General features: G+C 41.7%; 1 protein-coding gene across 1 annotated transcript in view; it reads left to right on the forward strand.

Moving 5' to 3' along the window:
• Positions 1–1,014: 1,014 nt before the first annotated feature.
• The window catches only part of ESR2 (estrogen receptor 2), a 37,038-nt gene continuing 21,025 nt past the window's right edge, over positions 1,015–17,027 (forward strand). The window contains exons 1-5 of the mRNA XM_008138958.3: positions 1,015–1,391; positions 1,834–2,006; positions 4,853–4,969; positions 10,606–10,902; positions 13,981–14,119. Of these exons, the coding sequence (XP_008137180.3) occupies positions 1,030–1,391; positions 1,834–2,006; positions 4,853–4,969; positions 10,606–10,902; positions 13,981–14,119 (1,088 nt within the window). The 5' untranslated portion in view covers positions 1,015–1,029. The remainder of the gene's footprint in view (positions 1,392–1,833; positions 2,007–4,852; positions 4,970–10,605; positions 10,903–13,980; positions 14,120–17,027) is intronic.

The raw sequence follows: 17,027 nt of genomic DNA on the forward strand, positions 1-17,027 counted from the left end.
ACATGGCAGGTTTCCTGTAGGAAAATAGCAGATCAGAATGGAATGATGGGATGGAACAACAGTGGAAGGCTTTGAATGTTAGAAGACCGTGACTTACTACAGAGGCTGGTGGGAAGCAGAGGGGGTTAGGGGCGATCAGAGCTGGGTTTGAAGAATGTTAATCTGGCTGCTCTTTGGATGAGGAGTAAGGAGCCTATTGCAGATGCTCAGATAAGAGAGCTTGCACAGATGGTGGCAAAAGACAACATGGGAAAAGGCACGGTGGAGAAAAAAACCAGTGTACCTTGGTGAGTAAAGGTAATTGGATGAAGGGGACAATGAAAGATAATTGGAATGGGCTTTGTCATGAACACAAATAGGAACTAAGGAGTGGGCCAGAAATCACAGCCTCCTCTTCCTCCTGCAGTGTCCCTGCAGTGCCCTCTACCGAGAAAGTTTAGCATTGGGTCATTCTAAATGCTGTGGGAACTCGATTGTTGTAAGGGAGCATATATAGAAGCTGAATAAACTGATAACTGACAGTTACATTGGTCTGGTGATTCCTTGTTCTTTATTATTGGCCCTGCTCATTGATGTGCTGGGGGTTCCCTGATTATTCTTGATTCATTTTCTGTAACAACTTTATCTTGTTCCAGGTTAAAAAAACAAAACAGTAATTTTTATATAATTTAAATGAATTTTAATTTTATAACACATTCCCATGGTAAAAATTCTTCTGGTTATCAACAAGAAGAATAAAGAAGTGAGTGAAGTGAAAAATGAGAGTCCCTTGCTTCACATTTCCATCCCTTTGAGGTTAATACTTTCATGTGTATGTTTCAGGATGTATTTCTAAGCTCATACCAGTGTGTGTGTGTGTTTAATAAAAATGCTTAAACATTTTAAATAGTTATGTCTGTGTCTCTGACAAAGAAATGTCTTTTGTTACTCTTTACAGCCAGTATACCTGCCCAAGAGACTGAGACCATTATAATGTCCCTATGTGGCTCTTCTCATAAGGAGTTTTCTCAGATTTTACCTATTCAAGACATGGATATCAAAAACTCACCATCTAGCCTTAACTCTCCTGCCTCCTACAACTGCAGTCAATCCATCCTTCCCCTGGAGCACGGCCCCATATACATACCTTCCTCCTATGTAGAGAGCCACCATGAATACTCAGCCATGACATTCTACAGCCCGGCTGTGATGAATTACAGTATTCCCAGCAGTGTCAATAACTCGGAGGGCGGACCGGGTCGACAGACCGCAAGCCCAAACATGTTGTGGCCAACTCCTGGACACCTCTCTCCTTTAGCCATCCATTGCCAGTCTTCAGTTCTGTACGCAGAACCTCAAAAGAGTCCTTGGTGTGAAGCAAGATCACTAGAACACACCTTACCTTTAAACAGGTAAATCTAGTCTTTACTGTAGTTAATGGGCATTATTCAAATCGCTTTATGATTTTGTGAGAAGAAAGATATACATTATATGAGGTTTTTGTTAGTCACATTGGTTACTTAGAGCACCTAGAACATGATATTCTAGAATATCCATTTTAATATTTGAGTTCTCATTAAAAGTTGAGTTTGTAGATCTGTGTTGTGGAGAGAACTCACAATCATGACCATTTACATCACTTTTCTTCAGATGAAGTGATTTGGGTTTGAAAAAGAAATTTTTACTTTACTTTCAATGTGGATCCTCCTTATCTTGTAAGTGAAATCACAGTGTAGTGTTTATGAACCCCGGAAGGCAAAGAGATAAATGCTGCATGCTGTGTTTTTGTGTTTTCCTAGAAAGTCTATCTTTTCCCTTTAATGCTTCTTACAAGAATATTTTCTTTGCCTCCAGAGAGACATTGAAAAGGAAGGTTAGTGGGAGCAGTTGTGCGAGCCCTGTTACTAGTCCAAGTTCAAAGAGGGATGCCCACGTCTGTGCCGTCTGCAGTGACTACGCATCAGGATATCACTATGGAGTCTGGTCATGTGAAGGATGTAAGGCCTTTTTTAAAAGAAGCATTCAAGGTACAAGAGTATTGTTAGTTGTTTCTTGAGTTTTCCACTTTTGCTCTCAAATAGTTTGGCAGATGACCTGGCAAAAATTTCACCACTGGCCTCTTGTACACAAAGTACTTGATGAGCGGTTTAGAGGATCATGTGTGTTTGGGGGTGGGGTGGATTGTTTCAAGTTTAAAGCACTTTATAAGTTGTGGATCTCCACCTCAGAACCACAGAACTCAGATGGGTCTTGCCTTACAATTATCACCATCTTCTTGGGAGAAGACATCTAGTTACAACTCTTGTCAATCTAAAGCTTGGGAAAAAACGTGTGTTCATTAGGAACTGCAAAGAGTGTTTCTTCCTTTGACTTACGTTTAATATCTAGCATGAGTTACAGACATGATGGTGGGCTGGCTCCAGAGGAAGAGAGAATAAATGCATCTATGGAAATGGTCAGAAATCAGGAATTCAACTCCAGTGGGCTTTGAGAATTGATCTAGAGGCCTGTCTTGTCCTGAACGAGTGGAGCCTCCATCCACAATCCTCTTGTTTTCCTTGTCTGGGGTTTAGACCATTTCCCTACCAGCCTCCAAACTCCTGTTGGGCTGAGTAGTTTTTTAAAAATCACCTTTTTAATAAATTTCAAATTGTGCACACCTGCTTTCAAGGCCAGTTGGGCCATCACCTCACCTGTCCTTGCCATGCTGTTCCTCCCTGGCCAGCCCAAATTTGCTGAAGTCACTTTCTTTTTTTATTGAATTAAATTTATTGGGGTGACATTGGTTAATACATTATATAAGTTTTAAGTATACAATTCTGTGATACATCATCTTTATATGGCATTGTGTGCTCACCACCCAAAGTCTAGTCTCTTTCCATCACCATATATTTAGCCCCCTTTCCTCTCTTTATCCTCCTCTTACCTCTGGTAACCACCATACTGTTGTCTGTGTCTATGAGTTTGTTTGCTTTACTTTTCGTGTGTGTGTGTGTGTGTGTGTGTGTGTGTGTGTGTGTGTGTGTGATGTACCCATAATTCTTGGGCACTTAAAAAAATCTTTATTGTTGAAAGTATTACAAATATCCCTCCTTTTACCCCCATTAACTCTTGGGCACTTCTTTCCTTCCCAGCCCAACAAGCTGTTTCAGGTTCATCTTGTACTGTCTCTGCCCCAGTCCTGAAATAAACTGTTTCTCCAAAGAGCCCCGTTTCTTCTTAAAAGAGAATGATATTTATAAACCAAGATCTGGGTGCTAGTTCGCTCATTGTTCTTGGATGTCCCTACTTCCAGGCTCTCTCAGAGGATAGAGTTAAGGAATGTATTTATTCCAGTATTTATTTATATCCTGTTTAAAGAATACAGACTCCTGTGTAACTAGTGCTCAGGTCAGGAAACACCAGTAGGATATCTTCAGAGCCCTCTGGGTGGTCCTTCTAGTCACAGCTCCTTCCCTTCCTACAGAGGTAAGACAATCCTAACTTCTGCCTGCCTTGCCTTGGTTTTACCACCTAAGCATACATCCCTAAACAATGCAGTTTCGTTTTCTCTATTTTTGAACTTTACATAAATGGAATCTTCTCCTTTATTTTTTGTTTGTGATTTGTTTTTTTTTATGACTTGCCCATTTAATTTATCATTGAGACTCATCTATTTCCCATGTTGAAATTCTGGCCCATTGTAGCTTGAATGTAAGAAGTTCAGGCCATATTGTTTATTAGAAAGACACAATTTAGAAATAAAGTACCAAAATATCCTATGCACTTGTATTTTTCATCTTTTTAATTATAATTCTATTCTCTCCTATTACATTCCCTAAATCTCTCAGATTCCGATAGCTCTCTTCATTCTCCGTACCATTATGCAGTCCAGACAGCCTCATCTCTGGTTTGCACAGCTACAGCAGGTTCTCACCTGGTCTCCTGGCCTCCATCAGTTTGCTGCCTCTAATCCATCCTCCATGTAGCGCCTGAAACTATTTCTGAAATGGAAATTTTCTTCTCTCTTCCTTAAAAGAATTAAAAGAAGTACCATTGTCTTTAGTCAGAGATTGCAATATAACTAGTATCTTACTACAATGAGCATTATTTTTTCTTAGTTGTAGGTCTGTGAGTTGGTTAGGTTGGCTCTCTTCATAAAGCTTGGATTGAGTTCACATCTGCTCCATTTCTCTCCATATTGTCCTTGGGTTAGTGGCTACCTGCGGCATTTTCTCATGGGGACTTGAGGCTAAGCCATATTGTTGGAGTAGCACTTCTACAAACATGCCATTGGCTAAAGCAAGTCCCATGGTCAAGTCCATCATCAGTTGGTGGGGAAGTATGTTCTGCCCACTCTAGCACACTACCAGGTCACAAGGCTGAGGGAAGGAGTGAAGAATTGAGAAGAATAATCTAATGTTCAACCATTGTTATAGCAGTTCTTTTTGTTCTTATTTAGTTTGCTAATTTCTTTATTCCCTTATTGACTGGTTTAGTTCTTTTATTTGACTATGAATTCCCACAAAACTATCATGTTAAATCTCAAAGGGGGGTATATGTTAAAGAATATAAGCAGTTGAATTTGTGACCTGATATTTGAGGAGCTCTGTGATTTGGAGCAAATCACTTCCAGGTGACTGTGTCACTTTCCATGTCCAAAGGAGAATATTTCTAAGTACATGCAGAGAATAACCTATTAGTCAAAAAGTAGGGTATTAAAATATTCCTAGGTTTCCTTTACTAACAAGGCGTGGACAAGGCCGAACTTGGCCTTTGTACCTGTACCTGTCGTCAAGAAGATGTCCCTTATCTCTCGGTTGGGTAGCATAACCAGTGTTGTTGACCAGGAACATATTGTAACAGTAACCTTCATCTTTTTGCTTTGCTGTAGGACATAATGATTATATTTGTCCAGCTACAAATCAGTGCACAATAGATAAGAACCGGCGCAAAAGCTGCCAAGCCTGCCGACTTCGGAAGTGCTATGAAGTCGGGATGGTGAAGTGTGGTGAGTGTTCATTTCCCTTTTTATTGTAAGTGGGACATGCGGAAAGCTAAAAGGACCTGTAAACAGGGGGGTGGGGGCATCCGTGGGGAGGGGTGTGGGATGGGAATGGGGGGATGAGGACAAATATGTGACACCTTAATCAATAAAGAAATTAAAAAAAAAAAAGGACCTGTAGTCCGGGTGAGAGGAGATTTAGGATTTGTTAATTATCTTCAAGTATTTGTATGCTGTCACATTGGAGGGGGCGTTGATGTATTCCTTGTACCTGCAGAAGATAGAGCTGGAGTGAGTGGGAGCAAGTTACAGGAGGCAGCTTTTGGCCCAATATAGGGAAGAACTTTCTGTGATTCAAGTGGTCTAACAGCAGAAGAGGCTGCCACATGAATTAGGGAACTCGAGCCACTGAAGTGCTCACACAGGGGCTAGATGACCATCTGCCTGAGGCCTTGAAAAGTCTAAGGTTGAAGGTCTGGTAAATGCTCACGTTAAAGCTGACAAGAAAGTAGCATATTTTGTGTTATTTGGGTGGCATAGATAGGTTCATGCCTATCCCTCCAATAGCTTTCTAGAAGTGGGGAAGAAATGCATAGGAGTCAGAAATATGATAGAACTATGGAAAGTACATAGAGCATAGATTTTGTTCTATGACAATATGTATGTGTGCATATATCTGTGTAAATATATTTATCTTCATACACACACACACACATACATATACAAATACACATACATGAAAATTTCTTTATTCCCTTATTGAAAAAACACACAGAGGAAAATGAGCACATTAGTATAACAACTGGCAGTAATGCCTGCATCCTGTTCTTTCCACCTGGCTAACGTTTGATTCACTTGTCTGTACACGCTTGTTTCTATACACTCATACCAACTCTGCCTGTACTTTTCTTACTCTTCTGCTAGCCAAAATTTTGCCTGTGGTTAGTTGTAATTTCTCTCTTTATAACTATTTAAAAGTTTTAAAACAAACCTCTCTTTTCCCTATCTGAAAATCTTTTTTTAAAAATTTTATTTTTATTGATTTCAGAGAGGAAGGAGAAGGAGAGAGAGAGAGAACATCAATGATGAGAATCATTGATTGGCTGCCTCCTGCATGCCCCCTACTGGGGATCGAGCCAGCAACCCTGGCATGTGCCCTTGACCGGAATCGAACCCAGGACCCTTCATTCCGCAGGCTGATGCTCTATCCACTGAGCCAAACTGGCTAGGGCTGAAAATCTTTTAGTAACTTTGTCTCTTTAACATTCTCTGTCCTGTTTTTCTCCATATGAACAACAGATAAGACCCCTCACCTAGTTCAGATTTACAGCAGAAGCTCTCAATTTAAGCACAGTTCTCTGGCTTCCCAGAAGCACTGATGTGTTCCGTTTCCTCTGTAAAACATCCTCTCTAAGCCCATGATCTCCCCGTGTATATTGGTTACCCTCTAAAACACTCGAACATTTCTGCTCCCACCACTTCAGTTATATCCTTGTCAGTAACCAGCGGGCTTCTTCCCAAACCTGTTTCTTCTCATCATAACTGTTAAAATTTATAATCTAATTAAAGTTTATGCAAACATATGAAATATGAGTGGGAAAACAGTTGTTTCTTTGAAAGCTTTGGATAAAACTATAAATTATAGGACAGATAGTGATTGTGTTAGGTAGGTATGGGTGAGATTGAGGGGGAATTTACAAACCTATAAAGATTCTGAATTCAGATTGCTTTATGATTGCCTAGGTTTTGCTCTGTTTTAAAGAAGCTGAAACTGAAAATTCAGTGTCAGTGTATCATGGGCATGGCTTATGAAGGAAAATAATGTGATTTATTTGGCAGAGGTGCTTAAAGAGAAAGCCTTGCTTTCTGAAAAAAGATTGCAAATAAATATTTCATGGTTTAAGTTAACAATATTTTAAGGTAAGTGTATATTTTTGAAAACATGATTAACAATTGAGTCATAGCCAAAACCGGTTTGGCTCAGTGGATAGATCGTCGGCCTGCGGACTCAAGGGTCCCAGGTTCGATTCCGGTCAGGGGCATGTACCTTGGTTGTGGGCACATCCCCAGTAGGGAGTGTGCAAGAGGCAGCTGATCGATGTTTCTAACTCTCTATCCCTCTCTCTTCCTCTCTGTAAAAAATCAATAAAATATATTAAAAAACACACAAAACAAAACAAAACAAAAACACACAATTGAGTCATAGGATCTATCATATACCAGGATCTGTTGAATGGCTGCAGCCTGGTGGTTCAGGACCAGGGCAGCAGCACATGTACACTCCACCTGTAGGGGGCAGTGTATGTGGTGGGAAGAACAGGAGGACTGGACTGCCATAGACGGAATCTCATTTTTTTTGTCTCATCACTTCTGGCTAACTCTGACTGTGCTCAAATGACTTGACCTTTCTGACCCTCAGTGTTGTTGTTTTTTTAATCTCTGAAACAGAGATATCTGCTTAATTGAGTTTTGTGAGGAATAGGTATGAAAACACAGAGTCTGGCACTAAATTTTAGTGTTCCTTTCTTCCCGTCCCCCCCACCCCCCACATTGAAAAATCTCATACAGTTGTGAGTTTGATACAGTACAATCTCATGATGCAGAGTATAGAGATGTATGTAATTAGAAACTTTCATGGAAAAGAGAATGAGAAAAAAGAGAATTGAATTTGGCCAAAAAGTCACTGGGCAGGGAATCTCTAAGAAAAATATCGTTGGAGATTACAGAAGAAATGAGATGGGTTAATGTACAAACAGTTGGATATTTGGCCCTTTACTGTCCCCTGAGAAGGACAATTAGGAATGAATTTTCTAAACGATGCCTCTCTACTTTCCCAGGATTTTTCTCGTCTATCCTGCCTCCAAACCCTCTACCCACATCTTCCTTCTATCATCTCTTAGAGAATTAGTGATCCTATATGCATTCTGGCTTCTCCTGCACCATTCCACTTCCCTTTTTTATCCAGAAGTCATGTCTCTTCTGTTATCAATTTTTTTTTTCTGCATTTCCAACTCTTTTCTTTTGAGGTAATTACTATAGTTGTCTAAATGGCAGGAGGATACCCATCAGACTAACTTCAGACTAGCTTCACTATAAGGATACACTGAAATGTAAATAGGGAAACAGTCTGAATAGCCATGTACTTGATCTGTGTTGGGACAAGAGCTCAGCATCTTTCAGACGTCTCTTCAGGTATCAGGTGAAATAATACGTGAAAGAAATTTGATAGAGAGGTGATATAAATTAGCGATTTAAAGCTCCAGCTCGGGATTTAGACTACTGATTGGGTTTAGATCCTGCTTCTGCTATTTTCTAGCTTTTATATCTTGGGCGAGTGATTTGCAATCTCCTGTGCCTGGTTATCCCTCTATACATTGGAGATTGTAGCAGCACCTGTCCTCTAGGGCGGTTGTCAGAATGAGATAATCTATGTACTATAAACAATGTCTGACACGTAGAAGCTTACAGTAGATGATCACTGCCATTTGGTAGTTTCTCATTAACTTCACTCACAGGCACATAGAGACTCTGCCAAGATTAAAGTGTCATAACCAGGACACTAGAAATGTCCTTGGTAGAAAAATGTGAGTTCCTGGTCAAGGGCTTCGTTTGATTGATCCAAGAATCCCCATAACTTAGTACAGGGCCTGGTACATAAGTGCTTTATCAGTGAAAATTGTTCAAATAAATTTGAATGTGTGGATTCAAAACCTTTCACTTTATGTGTAAACTCCTTATCCTCATATACTCTACAAAACAAGTGTGATCCGAAAAGTACTTTTTTTTTTGTCTAAAGTTTTACATATGTCTCCTTTTCCCTCAATTGACCCCCCCCCCCCCCCAGCCATTCCCACCCTGGGCAAGCCCCCACCGCCCCAGTGTCTATGTCCATTGGTTATGCTAATATGCATGCATACAAGTCCTTTTTTATAGGGAGGAAGGGAGAGGGATAGAGAGTTAGAAACATCGATGAGAGAGAAACACTCCCTACTGGGTATGTGCCCACAACCAAGGTACACGCCTTTGACCGGAATAAAACCTGTGACCCTTGAGTCCGCAGGCTGACGCTCTATCCACTGAGCCAAACCAGTTAGGGCAGAAAGGTACTTTCTTAAGCCAAACACTTTGTTCCATTTTACCATGGGGTTAATAATTGATCTTAACTGTCTATAGCACTCTATCTGATTACTAGTAAAATGAATATGTTTTAGGCTTTTACTAGTAATTCTTTTAGTAATAGGTTTGATTCACATATCTCTGAATGGATGGAGTCCTTCCTTCTATTGCAACTAGGCAAGGATAAGGGGAAATTCAGATAAATTTTCTTGGGAGCAAATAATTAAAATTTTCTCATACTTGCTAATGAACATATTTTTAAAAAATGTGGACAATTGAATTTAGTGAACAAATATAATGGTAATATAGAAACTAGACATTTTGCAGATTTGAACTTTTAGATTTTTTCTTTTAGGGAAAATTCATATAAAATTGTACCCATGCTAATGACATCCTGACTTATATCTTTCTTAATTTTAATTCACATAGGTTTGTAACCAATGGATCTTTAGAAATACTTTTGTGTTCAAATTTATAGGGGTTTGGAAGTTATATTTTTATTGTTAATTTCTATTTTTGTTATATTTTAGAGAATATGCTCTATATAAGAACATTTTTGGTTAAGATTTTATTCATGACATAGTATGTGATAATTTTTGCAAATCTCCATGGATTTTTATAGATCAACTTTGTTCATTGAGCTGATTTCTGAACATTTTCTCCTATATTTCTGCTCTGTCAGTGCTGAGAGAGAGATGTTAAAATATTTCATTATAATATTAGTGTATTTGTCAATTTCTATTTTTCTTTCAATCACTTTTTGGTGTTATATTTGTAGACTAGGTTTTGTTGCTTTTGTTGTTTTGATATATATGTGAATTTGAATTATTTATCTTTTATTATAAAAAAGGTTATAAAATAGGATATACATTATGATTATTATAGTATATACATTATGATTATCATTTTATCTATTAAAATATGGAAAAGTAAAAAAGCATTAAAAGAACATGCCAAAATTTGTGCTCTTCTATATTTTCCAGATTTTTTCAATTAATTGAAATATACTTTTTGTGTGTGCCTAAAAAGAATATATACACATACATGTAGATACACAAACACATGCATGCAAATATTTTAAGAATGTATTATAAAAATGTACTGTTTGATAACTGTTTGGAAATATCAGTGTTCATTTTCTAACTTTTCCCCATCTTCCGCTTGAAGAAAATTCCTAATTTCATGGTTTGGAAACTGAGATACGTCATCACTGTTTAAAAGAGAAACGGATTTAGTATCCGTAGATGACCTTGAAATGGAGACCTTAAGATCATCTGGCCTATTGTCCCTAGAAATTCATGTTACTGATTTTGCGAATACAGTCACAAATATAATAACCTTGGGTAATGCCCTGCAGGCTCCAGAAAATAAGTCGGGCTTCTGTTCTACGACACATTCTGAGAACAGACTCAGGTCTTACAATGACGTTACTGCCTCATTTTTACCCTGGCTTCTCGGGGAACTTGAATGCCGGGTTGGGGGCGGGACAGGGGGAAGCAAGCACTGTGATCTGCTCTCCACTTCAGGCTCCCGGAGGGAAAGGTGTGGGTACCGCGCAGTGCGGAGGCAGAAAAGTTCCGACGAGCAGCTGCACTGTCTGAACACAGCCAAGAAAAATGGACATGTGAGCCGAGTGAAGGAGCTACTGTTGAGCGCCCTGAGCCCGGAGCAACTGGTGCTCACGCTCCTGGAGGCGGAGCCGCCCAACGTGCTGGTGAGCCGCCCCAGCGCGCCCTTCACCGAGGCCTCCATGATGATGTCCCTGACCAAGCTGGCCGACAAGGAACTGGTGCACATGATCGGCTGGGCCAAGAAAATTCCGGGTAGGGCTCTCTGGGTCTTGGCTTTCTGTGTGTTTGTAGAAAGGCCTGCCCCTACCATTTCCGGGGCAAGAGTACTAAGTGGAGGTCCACAAAAGATGTCTCTGTATTCAACAGTTTGGCAGCTTGATTTATAACCTGTAAATGAAAGAGGTTCTTTCTTCCTAGCTCGACATTTACACCTTCAACATGGCCTGGGTGACCAGGTTCCAGTTTAGAATTCTTGGGCTCCTCTGGGTTCTGTACCAGACATGGCAGAGCAGGAAGGCTTGCAGAGGGAGGGCCCCTTCTATTCTATTCTATTCCCAGCTCTTTTTTACCCATCCCCAGCTGCATCCCACCTAGCCATGTGCACACCCAACCCTGCATGTCCACCTGTCCTATGAACACTAGCCTTTGGTCACCTCTCAAGCCTTGTCTGGGAGAATAGACCAGGGCAGAGACCAGTCAGACTCTGGAAATTGGCTTGGGGCCATTTGGGCAGGAAATTTGAGGGCTTTGGGACCTGGAACATGGTCTAAAAGGAAGGGATCTGGGCTCCACACTGACCAGTCTTCTGGCTATGGACTCCTCACATTGAGAGGAGGGTGTAGGCCAGTGGTCGGCAAACTCATGGGTCAACAGAGCCAAATATCAACAGTACAACGATTGAAATTTCTTTTGAGAGCCAAATTTTTTAAACTTAAACTTCTTCTAACGCCACTTCTTCAAAATAGACTCGCCCAGGCCGTGGTATTTTGTGGAAGAGCCACACTCAAGGGACCAAAGAGCCGCATGTGGCTTGTGAGCCACAGTTTGCCGACCACAGGTGTAGGCAGGTGAGATGGAGTGGGTGCAGTATGACCAGTATGCAAGTAAAAGGTTTGTCAGATGCTAAGTAGGAATGTGTAAGCTATTGTTCCAGTAGAGAAAGAATTAGTAGTATGAATATGAATAAATATATATGGACAAAGAGAGTAAATCTGCAGCTGAAATAACGTGAATCATCAATAAACCTGAAATACCATCAAGTTAAAAATGGGTTTGATGATTCACTAGTAGTCATTTGGAGCCTGTATTTTCCAGCCTGAAATGTGATCTCTCCCCCAGGCCTTTGGTACTACATACCTGGAGTACTGCATTGTACTAAAACTACCATCTAATTATTGCTTGAATGAATCTAGACCAGCAGCAACCCATCACCCTCTGAAAGGGCTTCTCCTTGCACATCTTTACAGACGTCTAAAAATGAGATCTCTCCAAGCTCTAAGCAACTAGGGACAATTCCCATGGCCTTGGGGGCAGCAACCACATTGGGCGAACTGGAAAGATCGGAAGTGTTAAGAAGCTGGGTGAAGAGCATTTGGGGGTAAAGAGCTATGGGACCCAGGCCTAGGGTAATAGTATCTCTTGGGATCATTTGTTGGCTTTTGAGTTCCCTGAGGATTTTCTGGTTTCCAGTTCTGTTTGATAGTCTAGCCTCACCTTTACCAGAATTATATTATTTTCTCTTCTCTTTCCCATAGGAGACAATGCTGATGCACTTTCCTCTATCTTTTGCTCTATATGTTTCCAAACACTGTTTCTCAGAACCCCAAGTAGAGAGCAGTGGTGAAATTAATTATTGCTGAGACTCGTGCAGCAACTTGGTGCCATAACACAACCTAACTCTAACGCTGCATGAGACCCTCTTCAAGCCTGGTATTTTGAAAAGTTTTCAGAAAACTTAGGCATAGTCTGAAGGTGTGATCCCTCCCTCCCCCAGCCTCTCAGCTGATATAGTCATTGTCCAAACAAACAAAATAAATAATTAAAATATCACCTATCCTTAATCCTGTTGAATATCTACAAGTATAAAAAGCTTGGTCTCCCTTGGTAGGCTTATTGTCTATAACTGTGGGTGAGATCGGAATGTGTACACATCGTAGGAACCTGAATTGAGCTGAGAATGTGGCTTTGGAAAGGATATATCCATCTCTCCATTCATTAATCCATTAAATTCTCCCGTGTGCAGATTTACATTATAATTGTCAAAGATTTGAACCATAGGGGCTCCCTGTGCCATAGTTTCCTCATCTGTAACGTGAGGATGATGAGATTGTACCTGTAGGAAATTCTCAGAGGCAGGCATTGCTGCCTCTATTGGGCTTATAAGAAAACAAAGACTTAAAAGGAGATTAAGTAACTAGTTAGGGAGAGGCCGAGCTGGGATTTTTAACTGGAGCCCATTGCACCCCAAGGCCGTAGGTTTGGGGACCGTATTTATATTACACCGTCGGCTCCTTTTATCATGGCTGGTGGAGAAGGCAACAGCGAGTGGGGGTGGCAATGGTAAGATATGTACACATATAATACCTTAATAAAAAAAATTGAAAAAAAAAAAGAAAGAAAGAAAAAAAGGCAACAGCGAGCTCTGCTTTACTTTTGAAGTGCTCAGCTCCCTAGAGATACCTGTTTACTTTCCACTTCTTTGACTAATGCGTGCCATTAGGCTATCGGGCTGTCGGGACCTGCTTCAGTTGTTATGTTTGCTCTTCAGGAGAGAATAGCCTCGAGTCAGCGATCCTATGCTGAGAAGAGTGATTCTAATTGGATGGAAATCTTAAGCACTCGGAAAAATTCTTTCAGTTGAAGCCTTGACTTTCTCCAGGGGCTGGCCCTGCTCTCTTTGCATGGCCCTCACTCCCCCAGCTCCAATCATGGACTGGGCCAGACAGGCAGCCCCTCTGGCTGGTAGCCCGAGTTATCTTTCTCAGCAGTCAGGACAGTTACTGGGATATAACCAACAAAGATTGGTCCCGGCTTTCTGTTTTTTACTAGCATCTGTCTGGGGAGCTGTATATGCCCAGGTAACAGTCCTTTATAAATTCTAAATGAAGTATATGTATCCCTAGAAGGGGTTCTGGACTGAAAATTGTGAGTTGCACACCTTAAGTTCAAAACTTTTTTTCTTAGGTCAGCATTTAACCACATCTTTAAAATATAGATTGTTTCCTTATATTTGTGTTTTCAAAGCTTTTGAAAAGTTGCTCTTCTGTTCTTAGAGAAACGGGGAGCCGCAGAGGAGGGCGGGTGTGTCTCACGGTCTCTCGCTTTCCCCAGGCTTTGTGGAGCTCAGCCTGTACGACCAAGTGCGGCTCTTGGAGAACTGCTGGATGGAGGTGCTAATGGTGGGGCTGATGTGGCGCTCCATCGACCACCCTGGCAAGCTCATCTTTGCTCCCGACCTTGTCCTGGACAGGTGAGAGAAAATGCATTGTGTTTCTTTTCTGCCTTGAGTGAAGCATTGCATCCTGGGGCTGCAATTAAAATCTCTCACCTGAAAGGGCAGTTAAGAGGATTATAATGTCATGAGCTCCTTCACTGGGTCAAGAACCAGAAAAGGAGAGAACGGGTACAGAGATTCAGTGTCCTATGACTCATTCTTAGTGTGGCAGCCATCATAGGGGCCTATGTTCTGCAGGGTATGTGGCCACCAAGTGTAGATAAATCAGTTTACATTTTTCTGTTTAAAAGTTCCATTTTCAGGTTATAATTTTAAGTTGTCCTGCTGTTCTTTCCACCTGTCAGGACCAATTACATTGCCAGCTATCTGGATAGGTGATAAAATTCTTACAATCTGCCAGGTTCATTGTAACATTCTTTAACTCATTCTAATTGCTTATACTATACTAGAGGCCCAGTGCACGAAATTCGTGCACGGAGGGGGGTTGTCCCTCAGCCCAGCCTGTACCCTCTCCAATCTGGGACCCCTCAAGGGATGTCCGACTGCCCGTTTAGGCCCGATCCCTTGCCTGCCTGCCTTCCTGATTGCCCCTAACCGCTTCTGCCTGCCAGCCTGATCATCCCCTAACCACTCTGCTGCCAGCCTGTTTGCCCCCAACTTCCCTCCTCTGCTGGCCTGGTTACCCCTAACTGCCCTCTCCTGCAGGGTTGATCACCTCCAACAAGGACCGGCCTGGTCCTTCTCAACTGCCCTCCCTTGCAGGCCGGGTGCCTCCCAACTGCCCTCTCCTGCTGGCCATCTTGTGGTGGCCATCTTGTGTCCACATGGGGGCAGGATCTTTGACCACATGGGGGCAGCTATATTGTGTGTTGCAGTGATGATCAACCTGCATAGTACTCTTTTATTAGATAGGATAGATGCGTGGTACAGGGGTGGGGGCCAGCTGGTTTTCCCTGAAGGGTGTCCCTGATCAGGGTGGGGTACCCTTGGGGCGTGGGGTGGCCTGAGCGAGGGGCCTGTGGTGGTTTGCAGGCGGGCCACGCCCCCTGGCAACCCAAGCAGAGGCCCTGGTATCTGGAATTTATTTTCCTTCTACAATTGAAACTTTGTAGCCTGGAGCAGAGCCAAGCCTGGGGTTCCCTCTGAGGCCCGCAGCCATTTGTGTTGGGGTTATAATTGAAACTTTGTTGCCTTAAGCGGGTGGGCCCAGCCAGGGTGTTCGGAAAGCTTTGCTTCCCCTGTTGCCGGCGGCAACCCTGGCCTGCTCTCTCAAGCTCCATTCTGCTGCCATTTGTTTGAATTTGTTTACCTTCTATAATTGAAACTTTGTAGCTTGAGTGGAGGCTTAGGCCTGCAACGGCTGGCAGAAAGCTTGGCTTCCTCTGTTACCTAGGAAACCTTGCTCTCTGAGGCTGTAGCCATCTTGGTTTGGGTTAATTTGCATACTCGCTCTGATTGGATGGTGGGAATGGCTTGTGGGTGTGTCAGAGGTATGGTCAATTTGCATATTTGTCTATTATTAGATAGGATAGTATTTTTGGCAATAGCAGTGGAAGGAATGGTTATTAAAACCAGATGAAAGTTAACAGAAATTGGGGAATGCCATAACTTGATTGCATTTAGGTTTTTTTAAAAGATGGCACAGAAAAGGAGTCAGTCAATTTCTCACTAGCTTAGGTGAACTGTTCATGGGAGGAAGTCTGGACTAGACGACACTCAAGCATTTTAGTAGGTAAAATAGAATACTTCCTTGATGCAAACTTGAGTAATTTGAAAATTTCCATGGCAATTAATTACCACATTTCTTATTTCGAAAAAGTTCTAGTGTTGAATGTTCAGTCACATTTGACTCTGCAGAGAAGGAAGTACCTAGTGCTGTGAATGGAAAATATTTGCTCCAACTCCTGGTGTTACCTTTTTAGATCATCACGTTAGGCAGATGAAAAGTATCCCCAAGATGTTAGCACCCATTTTACCGGTCATGCACGACAACATTGGCAAAGAGTACTGTTGTAAGTGATGGGAGGTGTTTGGGTAGAGAACAGAGCCTTTGGGAAGAGCTGGAATAGGGAATGTGGCTAAAGCAGGGGCAAGCCCAGATGGTAAACCACGGAGGGAGGTTCTGAAAGCCTAGGAGAGGTAGGACCCTCTAGTAACAATAAAAATAGCTAACTTATTGGCTTGTGTGTGCCAGGCACCAACTTTCGCATTTGATGTGTGTTCACTCATTTCATCTGCACGGTAGCCCTTTCTGGGTAAGCACCATTATTATTCCTATCCTTCAGATATGAGAATGGGAGGTTAGGTAATTCTGACAGTTACAGAGTAGTAAATGGTAGGGCTGGACTTGGAGGTCTGGCTGTGAAATCCACGCTCTTAACCACAACAGTACATGCCTCTCAGTTGGATAGAGAACTGGAAGGGGAAAGAGGAGGAGGCTAAAAGGCAAACTAACTTTCTACTTTATTCTTTCGTCTTAGAACAACTCTTTTCTATTCTCTGCCCACTTCAGAGACCTATACCTGTTGTCATCTCATGGAACCATGTTGTGAAGCAGGCTGAAAGGCTAAGCAGCCAATCAAGCCATCCCTCCAGTTCATTCATTCATTCATTCACTCATTATGTTCCACTTGGTGTTTAAAGCCACATTCATTCCCCTCTTCATACACACACACACACACACACACACACACACACACACAAATATACACATACAATTCTAGAAGTTAGTGCTGGAGGAAGTGCTGTCCCTTGATGAACCAATACGTTTTCAGACTTGGGATTAAGGTATTTTACTTTTTTGTCTTGATTTCTAAATTGATGCCATACTTAGTGTTTATTTTCAATGACTGTTTCATTCCTGGTTTTTAGTACAATTCACTCTCCTCTTTGTATGGGCTCTTTAACTTCTGTAACTGTGTGT

This window comes from Eptesicus fuscus, chromosome 5 (assembly GCF_027574615.1).
Source record: "Eptesicus fuscus isolate TK198812 chromosome 5, DD_ASM_mEF_20220401, whole genome shotgun sequence".
Lineage (NCBI taxonomy): Eukaryota > Metazoa > Chordata > Mammalia > Chiroptera > Vespertilionidae > Eptesicus > Eptesicus fuscus.